We start from the raw sequence: 11807 nt of genomic DNA on the forward strand, positions 1-11807 counted from the left end.
ATGTTTGAGTATTCTTAGTTCATAGTGTCTTCTTGTATGTTTTTGTTACCTAAAATATGTATCGTTCCGTATTCAGGGTGGTTACTGATGGCCCTTGTTAATTATTTGGATTTTCTAGTTCTAATGAGGTTCTATAATTAGTTTTGGTATGTCCATAAATATAGTCAGGTTGCCTATTTGTTGTTGATAGGTGATTAAACTTTTCTTCTAATAAGTAATTTATGCAATGCTGCACAATGCCAAACCGGAAGCTGTTGAACTTTTAATGGAGGTAAATCCAAATATTAATCTGCTAAAATTCATTGTTTGCCAGTCCTTTTTTTTTATTGGGACTGATAGTTTGTCCAATGCAAGGTTGAAGACCTTGATCTGTTAGTTGAGCATGTTGATAACACAAATTTTAAGAGGACTTGTCTCTACCTCACCAATTCAGCAAGGTAGGCAGACTGTGGCCATGATTCAGACTTTACCCAATCTACCTCACCTATTAAAACTGGAAGGAGTTAATGTCAATGAGTCACTGTGCTACTTTGTATCTTAACGCATATACCTTCCTAAACCAGATGATATGTTAGTTTTGGATATTGCTTTTATGATATATCTGAAATTTGGAGAATATCAAATGCTCTGCAGATTGCTCTTTTCCTTGATAATAAAGAGGTTTGTGCATTTTATTAACTTAACTAGCATGTGTTATGTGGATAAGAACATTGAAAGAAGATTATCACAAGTTTTTATAACATGTCTTGACAATTTTACGTGTGTTTGCAGTATGTATGAGACTATCAATATGTTCTATGAGGCTATGACTGTGAAAGGCGCAATTTTATAGTTCAGGTAATTTATGATATGATTTGGAACTTGGGTTGTCTAGACATATGATTGTTTAAGAGGACTTAGAAGAAACATATAGAATATTGAGGTTCTTTATGCTTACTTGAATTTAACCCATTTACGTTGTAGATCATCATTGCTATTTGTTTGGTCGACTCAGATTTTTGCTCCACATTTCCCCCATCTTCGTGCATGTCATTAATATTCTTTTTACTGCCCACAGAAATATCATAAAGATGCAGTAGAGCACATGGCTCCATGAATATTAATGTGGAACAAAAATGTTTTCTTAGCTTTTTCATATCTTTATATTTATTTATTCATGCATTCTTTCATTTCCTTTTATGATTGCATAATCCTCGTGTTTTTGTGCAAAATAACACAGTATGGCATTGGACGTGTCAATATCTCTGAGTTGTTTCACCAAAGACGTTTAGAGGGAAGATAATTATATTGCCTCTAGTGTGGGAGAAATGATCGAGTTGTAGCTACTATAATAAGTGAGTGCTTTATTTCGGCTTCTAGATTATGAGTTCTTTGTTGATTAGATTTCCCCTGAGATCCAGCGGAGACTAGTAATTTTGTACCTAAATTATGAGTTATAAGTGATGTAATACAAATAGGTTAATGGGAATTATTAGAAAAGGCAAACCAATACAACAACTCTTCAACTATGTTGCCGCCGGAAGATTAATCCGATAACACTTAATCTCATCCTGCCACTAGGCGGCAACGACAATTTGACAAAACAATGAACTCGCCGCATACCTAGAGCAGACAAAGCACTCAAGGTGCACGCACATATACGAGGCCCGACCACGCGGTCCACGCATACATAACTTATGTAGGAACTTATTATGCGCCGATAAACGCACGAATTAGGTAAACAAAATAATAAACAAACCAAATAACAAGACAAATACCTAGGGTCAGGCCCAAGAATAGAACCGAAACCCAACTCTTATTCAAGGGAACAGAGAGATTGGAGGCCACCGACCCTGTCTGGTCCATCACCACTGTAATCACTGTCGGGACCCGCATTGCGCTGCCACCACCACTCCATGATTGCCGGAACACCACCATCTTCGTCGTACCAAAGATGTCATGCCGACGATGGCTTGGATCCGTGTTCAACAATGAAGCCATAACCCAGGTTGAACCAGCCTGATCTGCCCCAAAAATGCCGCAGTAGATTCGCAAACAAACCACTGCCACACCCACTTCCCGTCGGCCAAGACAGCGAGCAATCTCCCAAACCACGACCACCGACCCGATCTCCCTTTCCCTCACAATTTCCACTACCGCGACCCAATCTCGACTACAGAGATGGGAACACCGCGACCACCAGGGGTCGACTGCTTTAATTCTTTCATTAGTATGCTTAATATAAGCAAAAGGCTTCACAAATCCTCCATTTCTGAGACTATAATTGTCATGACCCCGAAATTTTAAGTGTTAAACTCAAAAATTGAAGACATGAAAAATTCTAAAACAATCTCAATAAATCGAAATCATCTTATAGTCACAGCGTATCGTAATTGAGTTCATAGTACATCTCAGTCGATTTGATTATAACAAAACCAATTTATAATTCAAGCATTACATCAAATAGAAATGTAAAATCCTATCAATCCTCACCACAAAATAGAAATAAAGAAACTTCAAAATCTTCAGAGTAGTCCTCCAATTCTGCTAATCCACACCTGCATAAATATCCCCTACACCATCGAATAGGTGCACCGAAATTGTAAACACAAACCCGGTAAGCTTTGCAGCTCGTATGAGTAAAACAATAGTATAACACGCATAGTAATACAAGAGAAAAATACTGAAAACATTTAATTATAAATGCACTCATGAGTCACATGACGGCCTATCTGGATGTCCAATAATATCTGAAAATATAAGTGCTCATGAGAAATTGAGCAACCCATTTGTTTACCCGAATACATTTATAATATGGGTACTCATGAGACTCAGGTACTCATCTGTTACCCCTCATGCAGTACGTTGTCGGACATTGGGCAACCCATATGTTACCCAATATCCAAAAATATGGGTACTCATAAGCAGGTAACACATCTGTTACCCCTCATGCAGTACACCGGCAAACAAACTAGAGCTCTAACTGAATTGTAACTGTCACCCGGCCAAGGCTAGGTTCCAATATGCCAACACGTCCGAAGACAGGTCCGAAGACATAAAAACGTTTTAACATGACCACGTACAATACAATCCTCACATGTTATTGTACAAAAATCAAGCTACTCATGCTCAAATACATAAATATTAGTGGTATAAATAAACTCATTTGGAAATATGAATATGACAGTATATAATATAGCAACTCATAGATATGTATCGTTTTTACCATTATACACATACACAACCCACTATATCATATACATATTATAGTTCGGTCTTTTAACATAAAGCGTGATTATGAATCACCGCCAAGGGTAGACTCGTCGTAGTGAGGTTTACTCACCTTATTTTCCTGAGCGTAATTTCCACAATACCGAAAGCAAATCCTTCACTTGTTTTGTCAATCACCTAGTTGTATAAAAAGTGGTTAGAAAAGTTACATAAAACCTCAAATGCCGAATCAGTACTACTGTTTACTGATCAGCAAGTTACGGTGTTTACGTAATTATTATTCACGTAAATACTGTACACCAATGTACTGTTTTATTCTAATTACTGTTCCAGCAAATACTAATTACTGATTTACTATTCAGAAAATTACTTTTACATTACTGAACAAAAATTACTTTTTTATATTTACTGTACATAATTACTTTTTACAAAACTTAATGTTTGGAATCACTGTTCACGTGCCAGCGCACGTGGCGGCGCATAGGGTTCACGCGCCGCCCTCAGGTAGCCGCGCGTGGGGCTCACGCGCCTCCGTAGCTTGCCCACCGCCGCCCAAAACTCCCTCCTCTCTTTTCCTCCATCCTTCCACGGCCTAACGCCGTGGCTTGTCCTACTCACTTGCCCTCACGCGCCATCTTAGGCGGCGGTACAATCTCTCCCTCTTCCTCCTCCAAATCTCTATAAATCGCCACAATTTCACACAAAATCAAACATAACAATTGATTTACACATTCACTTACCTATATTGAACCCTAAAACAGCCGGGAAGTCGCCGGAGAAGCTTGAACCCAGGCGGCGGTCGAATTCGTGCAAGGGCGAGGCGGCGGCGCTAGTCGAGCTCCAATATTCTTACATGTGGCACCAGGGGCGAGAATCGGTGATGACAAGCTAGCCCCTGTGCTCTGGTCTCGCCGGTGAAGAGCTTGGACGATGGTGGATGTCGCAGAATCCTCGGGTCGTCGCTCGAGTTTCACGGCAGCGAGGACGAGTGCGTCTCACTCGGGGGTTGATGTAGTCTAGCTCACGGAGGTCTTGGAAGCGGCGGTGAGAGCCACGGCTGCCGGTGAGGCGAGATTGCCGAGAGAGATTTCTAAGAGGGAGAGAGACTCGGGGTCGATGGGGTGCGGTTGCGGGGGAGAGAGAGTGAAAATGAAGGTTTCTGTTTTAGGAAACCCTAGTTTCCTAAAATTCATTTTTATACTTTTTCTAAAATCAGAAACCAACTTTCGTCGCTAATAACTTTCACATCGACGTCCGATTAGAAAGCGTGACGTGTCCACGAATTCGTATTGACGTGCTCTACAACTTCCGTGAAGGAAGTTTTGGAAACGAACGACAAAAATTGAAGTCAACTAGCAAGTCACAAAACGTAACGTTTTTCCAATTTAAATTTCCGAAGACGGTTCCGTTTTCGTTTTGACATCGTCGTGAAGCGAAAAATGCGATTTATTAAATTTTCCAAATTTAATAATTTTCAGAATTCATACAATTTGAACCCGAAAATTCAGGTTATTACAATAATCAATTTTCTGAAATATTAACTAGATTAATTAATTTCAAACTTTTTTTTTGTTATATGATACTTTTTTTGAAAGGGTGTTATATGATACTTTGGTCCGTAGTTATTTGGATACTATTTTATTGGAAAAATTTCTCAACTATTGTAACTTCCAGTTCATAGATCACTTTGGCGCATCAAGTTCATATAAAAATATTCTCCATCAAATGAGTATTATTTATTGTTACGTACTCCGACGCTATGGAGGGGGCTGATTGGTCTCTATAGAGAATTAGAGATACAGAGTGTAGGTATTCATTGCTACCAGCAGCTACTTCACATTCAAAGCTGTGTCATTGTGTAATTAACCATTTATATGATTTATATCAAACAGATATACACACAGCACAGCTGCACACACCCTCAATGAAATTTACTACTTCGAATGGTAACTGGTAAGCAGGTAAGGACAGCAAGCATAGCTAAGTTTGTAAACTGCACAATGGACCAACATGCACATGGGTGAGAACTTTTCCAGAATTCATTGATAAATTATTGTGTAGGAGCTAGACATTGCAGTACTCTGGCATTTTTAGTATCTGCATCTGAAATTTATGCATATATTAAATGGTGCAGAACAGTACTGCAGAAATTTATAATTGATGATCTTTCCTGATTCAGAACCATTCTTAATGGGTTTGTTCATGAAATGAGAAAGTTGTTCATTCACAACCTTCCTCACTTTTCTCCTTTTGGAAATGCAATGTGTTGTGATTCTTATGCAATGAAGATGCATAATAGATGTGAAAACCTCAGGAAAAAAGAATTTCATTCACGTCATACAATTAATCACACTTCCATGCTCCTTCTTTAAACTGTAATCTTTTCCTTTATGATTATACATTGAATTATATCATCTGCTTATAAGTACACATTTATTTCAGAGTTCATTAGATTACATTCTAGGAAACAAAAATCTGACAGCACTATACTGTCATCAATGACTGTCCCTAGTTATATCTGCAGTTTACAGAGCACTCTTAAGTCTTGACCACTGATCTTGATTCCAGTAGATTATTGACAATACAAGTCATTACTATAGAAATTCATAAGAAGGATCTCGTTTGTGGTATTACTCCTCTAGGACTTTGGTGGACCTTGAACTACATAGCGGAACATGAAGCTGATAATAAGCAATTAAAATCATGTATTCAGCACACACAAAACCCTGATCAATTAAATTGGCATAAAATTGAAGCACCTGCTCTAGCTAGCTAGAGGGTTTATGTATGCGATACATGCGCTCTTATCTTCTGACAAGAAGATTACAAACAATTCTCACACTACCCTTTACATGAGCAACTTCAAATAATTGATCATATTATTAAGGCGAAGAACTATCAAAAACTTAAGCGAATAATGTGCTGAAATCAATCCTAACAAAGTTGAGATATTCATCATTTAGCCAACTGAATTTCTCCATGAAAGGATTGGCTATACTTTCTGGAGGATAACTATCTATGCACCTTTCCCAAACATTGGCATCATCCAAGTCCCTCAGTACTTCCCAAACAATATTGTTGCACTTAAAACCTGCTCCAAATCCACTCATAAGAATCCGATCACCCTTCTTAAGCCTCTTTTTGGCTTCCATGTATCCTAAAGCATACCAAAACCCGGCAGCTGATGTATTACCGAATCGGAAAAGCGCCATCCTAGAAGGCTCAAGATCATACTCGTTTAATGCTAAGCTCTTGCCAATCCCATCTATAATTGCTCTTCCACCAGGGTGGATACAAAAGTGCTCTATTCCAGCCTTCATATTCAAACCAACTCCCACTGCTTCTAGCTTCTGACTCTTGGTACCCCTTTTCTTCCGCAGCCTTGACTCCACCAGGTACCGGAGTATTTCCCTTAATGGAAGTACTTTTGGCACTAGGACTTGTAGGTTCATTGTGAGAGCAAGAGCTGCTGCTCTAGTGAGGTTTTTGGTAAGCCGAAAACCTGGGTAACCACTATCGTCTTCTAGCTGTATGCAACAGTTGTAAGCATCATCATTTGATCCGATATGTGTTCTTACCAAAGTGTTCAATTTCAGCATAGCTTGGTGCTTAAGGTATCTTCTGTTAGTGAACAGCATCGAACAGCCTCCTGACCGAAACAAACAGTTGGTGAGCATCATCGATTTTTCTTTGCCGCAATACCAATTAGGAGCCATGGACTCCGTGCTCACAACAAGGGCGTATGAGTCTTTGTAGGACTTGAACAAGCCCTGGACAACATCAACAGCCACCAGGCTTGCGCTGCAGCCCATTCCAGAAAGATTGAATGTCTTGATGTCCTCCCTCATATTGTAACGGTTCACTATTCTAGATGTTAGTGAGGGTGAAGGGGAGAACATGGAGACATTGACCACGAGAATGTCAATTTGTGATGGTGAGATTGTAACGTACCTGGCAAAAAGCTTGTCAAGTGTGTTGAAGATGATTTCATCCATCTCAGATAGTGAATCTGCTAGGGTTGGCTTGTCTTCCCGGCCTTGGAGGATGTTCCGTGGGCAGGAAGTTTCCTCACCAATGCCGGAATTGACAATGGTTTTCAACAGAAACCTGAATTCTTCCAGCCCCAGATTCTTGTTTCGCATGACGATTTTCGCACATGAGTCGGTTTGGAGCTTTGTTTCCTCTGTGGGTTTGTAGCACTCATAGGCCAGTAGATAGCAGGATTGGTCTCTCCTTTGGATAAATGACTTAAAGAGACAGCAAAAGCCAAAGAACAGAGAGGCTAGACACATTGTCAAGAGCAACTCCATGGCTAAGCTCACTGTGTGTGCAGTGGCGGATCTTAAAACAATTTATTGGAGGGGCCAAAATTTTTCAAAAAAAAAAACAATATATTCTAGAGAATTTTCAGTGCAATTCGTGCATTTTCACATACAATGTAAACGTTGATTAGAAAAACTTATATATATACATACACGGTGTACCATGAATATAAATTATTTTTAATGACTAAGATTGTGTTGTATATCATACACGTCGTGCATTCAAGATTTTATGAATATATTCCAAATTTTAAATTAAATACTAATTAATACATTATTATACCATAAATATAGGATAATTATACCATAATTATAAAATTATATAACATAACTACACACAATTATATCATAAAATATAACAATTATATCATAATTATACTATAATTAAGTGACATTTTAAATTTGTTGGGGGGACCATAGGCCCACAACCCCCTCATGCCATGAATTGTTAGAACTTGGAAGAAAGCAAATTTGCCAACTATCTAAATTTTGCACACTTCATGCCTATCTCATAAATTTACGACATGTGTCATCTAGTTTAGCAAGTCTAACCATGGTTAAGAAAAAATAATGCATTGTAATAAAATTTAAGTCTTAATAGAAACACTTATTTAAAACTATTTCTTTTTAGATTAATCAATACTTTTGATTTGTTTGAGAACGGGAATGACTTTTCATATTCTTTGAATCTCTTAACTTGGGTTCTAGCTCTACTCTCATGAAATTTCATTCAGCTTTCTCTCATAAAGAAGGTATGGAAACTTTGTTCACTACGCCAGACACACACTTAGGTAACGGTAGAAAGTCGTCGCCTGAAGAGCCAAACCGTCGCATCAAGTCTCGCGAGACGAGATAGTCGTTGCTTGTCTCCTAAATTTTAAGTGACAGACTCTTTGATGAAATGACGATTTGGTTTCCGTCTCTTCAATTGAAGCAACGAAGCAGTCGTCGCCTGAATTTAACTCGAGATGGTTCTTTCTAATATTGAAGCTATGAGATTTGTGTTTCCGTCGCTTCAATTGGTTGAATTGATTAAAAAAATAATTGTTGAACACCATTTCACTTGCTAAACTTGCATATATAACACAATTGGAATCCAATCCACAAAAGCACAAGATAAATCAACTTAAACAACATTTGAAACACTACCTACCAATTGTATAGTGTACACAAGTCCCATTCTAGAGAAATTTGTTGCTTGAAGCACAAAAAAATAAAGTACAAAAGAGTGCCTCCATTGCAGCAATGCCTCAAGTACTACGAGCCTGTGCAGCTTGCAAATTCTACAGCAATGCCTCCATCACTTGAAGGCGCTCCTTGATTGATTGATTTTCTTCCCTAATGGCTTGATTTTCCTCCCTCATAGCCTGATATTCCTCTGTTGACTTTTGAGCTTGCTCTTCAGCTTGGGCAGCTACCTCCTTAGCCTGCTGCACGCTCTCCTCGAGCTATCAGGCTCTCCTCAGCTTCTTGAGTGTTGATGATGGTCCGTGCTCCTCCACGTCTCTTTGCGGTCCATTTTAGAGCTCTTCCTATGCCTGCAATATAACAATACTATCAGTAAATTAACGCTGCATTAAAATGTTCAAAGACACAATCTCTACTCTATTAAAAACAGTGCCTCTAATTTTTATCCCTTTTCTTTCTCCCAAAGACTACTTGATTAGATCTAATTGATCATCAAGTGGGACTGGTTCCACATTCCCCGGGCCTGCATCCCCCCGTACTTATATCAACTCATCAACCTTCCTCTTCAACTCTCCTTGCCAAAAGCAAAACTAACATGTTTTCCCATAAAAATCAATTTCACTATAACACAATAATCAGTAGGGATATCACTTCAAATGTTGTCACCTACACCTAGCTTGATTCAAATGGAGGCAATGCCTTAGTTTCTGTTCCCTAACCTAGATTACTAAAGGATATTACGATTAGAACATGCTTACAAAGATTAGAACAAGCCACCACTTTTTAACAAATATCTTAACCACCTATATCTCTACCTCATTAATAAATCCACATATCAGCAAACAAGAATTATATTCATCCTTCCAAATTAGGGAAAACCAATGCCGCAAACCAACCAACTAAATAAAACACCAAAACAGTAACATGCTTACAAAAATCGAAATACTCACCACTTTATGCCTCTCGTTCTTGTTAGGTAGGTAAGCATTCATTACAACCGCACAGTACAAGGCAAGATGTCCTTGCTTTAAATGCTCATCTGCCCTATGATAAGAGGTTTTGATACGGAGTGGTGGTTGATCGGCTCCGGGTTTTTGTTCTGATTTTCCTCGTTGCGCACGTTTATGACCTATATATATATATATATATGAGTTAGAACAGCTCAAATTATAAAATGAATATCAAAATTATGTGTAAGCTTGTACTAATAAATTACTTAATGATTGGTGACCAAGTAGTCCCACTGATCAGGACAGTGAATGAATTCAAGGGGAACAACATCCCCGTGTTTGTCAAAGTGCTTGTGGCACTTATATTTCCAATCATTGTACCTTTGATATGATTTTTGGTCAATGAAGTCCCACATTTTGACATCCCTTCTTAGTATATCATAGTAGTTATGCCAAACATAAAAAAATAAATGCATATTATAACCTTAAATATAATTAACAAGAGACAAAGTGAAATTTATAAAATCAAAAAATCAAACACGTTTACCTCCAAGTATTTCTCAACAGCCTCTTTTTGATAATCATCGAGCTCATAAAATGTAGGTGCAAGCATTGGCACGTGCGCCTTAATAGCGGCGCCAATGTCACGGACTAGGAAGCTACGGTTATCATTTGAGTGAGGTCTGCCGTGGAAATCCAACCACACAAGCTTGATTTTTCCTCCAATGGCCTGCACCATTTGTGATGTCTTGTTGCTTATCACAACATGATGTTTCAAAACTACACTCTCTGCACATAACAATGAATGAGTAATTTGACCCAGTTGTTGACAGAAACTAACTCATAAAGCATTAAAGCATAATAGTAACTAGTAATCTATGATCGATGTCGATATGAAATATCAATATGTGATGTCAGTATGTGAAAAAATAAGCAGAACAAGGGCATACATACACTGGAACAACAAGTCGATGAACATTCACGCTCAAAAGAATACTTATAAATGGTTTTTTTAACTCATACGCATTGCAGGGTTCTCTTGAACTGGAAGTTAAACTCCATATATCAACCATATGCTCTTGTTTATAGGAAATTTACCAAACTTTATAAAAGATTAAAAGGTACAAGTCCATTGAGTCAATCAAACACAAATATAATCAAGAAGTTTATCTTTCTAGGCCATGCACACAAAAGCCATTGTCTAACATCAATTTCTATTTGGAAAAGACTTGGCAGCTTTGATGAAACCTAAAGGGAATCAACAATGCAGTTTGCGTTCCCTAAGTCAGTATCTATCCCAAGTAACCTTTCTTTGCATGAATACTCAAACATCACTGTTTTTGAAATCTCCCCTATACAATCCTTTCATTTATACAATTCTGAGATTACTAAAGTCACAAACACACCAGAAGCACAACTCGGCCCCTTCATTTATACAATTCTGAGGTCCTAAAATTAAACCCAGATGGAAAATCACACAAAGCTCTAAACTTTACGATCACATAAAACAATAACATCAAACACATACTAAGAAAGAACATAACTTTAACTAATATATACACACAAAGAGCTAGAAATAGAGAAACAAACCTGGGCTGGTTTGGGTGTTCTTGTACCGAATGCTCAGTGGGCTGCGACGGGGGCTTCGCCACTAGTCATGGCGGAGTTGGCAGTGATTGATGTGTTGATGAGTGGGTGAGGCGGTAGAGATTGAGCAGTGGTGGTGTTGCGGAGGAGAGGGCAAGTATGCGTTGGAGAGCGGAGGAGACGACGCATCATGTGTATCATCCAGTTGAGCTTGTAAGGCGGCAGCTGCTCGCCGAGCTTGTTAGTGGAGAAGGCGGGCTGACTTTGGAGGCATCGCCGGAGATTGGGGTGGAGTAGAGAGAGATTGTGGTGGAGGGGTGCTTAGGGAGTTAGAGTTCAAGCGACGATGTGAAGTGGTTTATATGTATCCATTAAAGCAAAGAGTTTAGATAAAGTCGTCGCCTGAATTTTTTAAGTCGTCACCTGAGTTTTTAAACATTCAATTTAAAATTTGGCGAAAGCATTCAGGTGTTGTGCAACCAATGTCAACTATTCAAATTTTGGGTTAAATTTTTGGCACAAACACTCAGGCGACGGAAGCAAATGATAA

At 38.6% G+C, this 11807-nt stretch overlaps 1 protein-coding gene and 1 long non-coding RNA gene across 2 annotated transcripts; both read right to left on the reverse strand.

Moving 5' to 3' along the window:
• Nucleotides 1–6116: 6116 nt before the first annotated feature.
• On the reverse strand, nt 6117–7520 carry LOC126801945 (3-ketoacyl-CoA synthase 19-like). Its single transcript, XM_050529443.1, has one exon. The coding sequence runs from the start codon at nt 7518–7520 to the stop codon at nt 6117–6119; it is 1404 nt and encodes a 467-aa protein (XP_050385400.1).
• A 1101-nt stretch (nt 7521–8621) lies between these two features.
• On the reverse strand, nt 8622–11568 carry LOC126801946 (uncharacterized). The gene is made up of 4 exons (XR_007672887.1): nt 11261–11568; nt 10218–10459; nt 9671–9849; nt 8622–9070 (listed from the first exon to the last, which is right to left on the reverse strand). It is a non-coding gene; the product is annotated as an uncharacterized LOC126801946 (long non-coding RNA).
• Nucleotides 11569–11807: the final 239 nt, after the last annotated feature.

Source organism: Argentina anserina, chromosome 7 (assembly GCF_933775445.1).
Source record: "Argentina anserina chromosome 7, drPotAnse1.1, whole genome shotgun sequence".
Classification (NCBI taxonomy): Eukaryota; Viridiplantae; Streptophyta; class Magnoliopsida; order Rosales; family Rosaceae; genus Argentina; species Argentina anserina.

Coding starts and splice junctions, on each gene's coding strand:
- LOC126801945 (XM_050529443.1), bottom strand. CDS start 7,520: ATGGAGTTGCTCTTGACAATGTGTCTAGCCTCTCTGTTCTTTGGCTTT.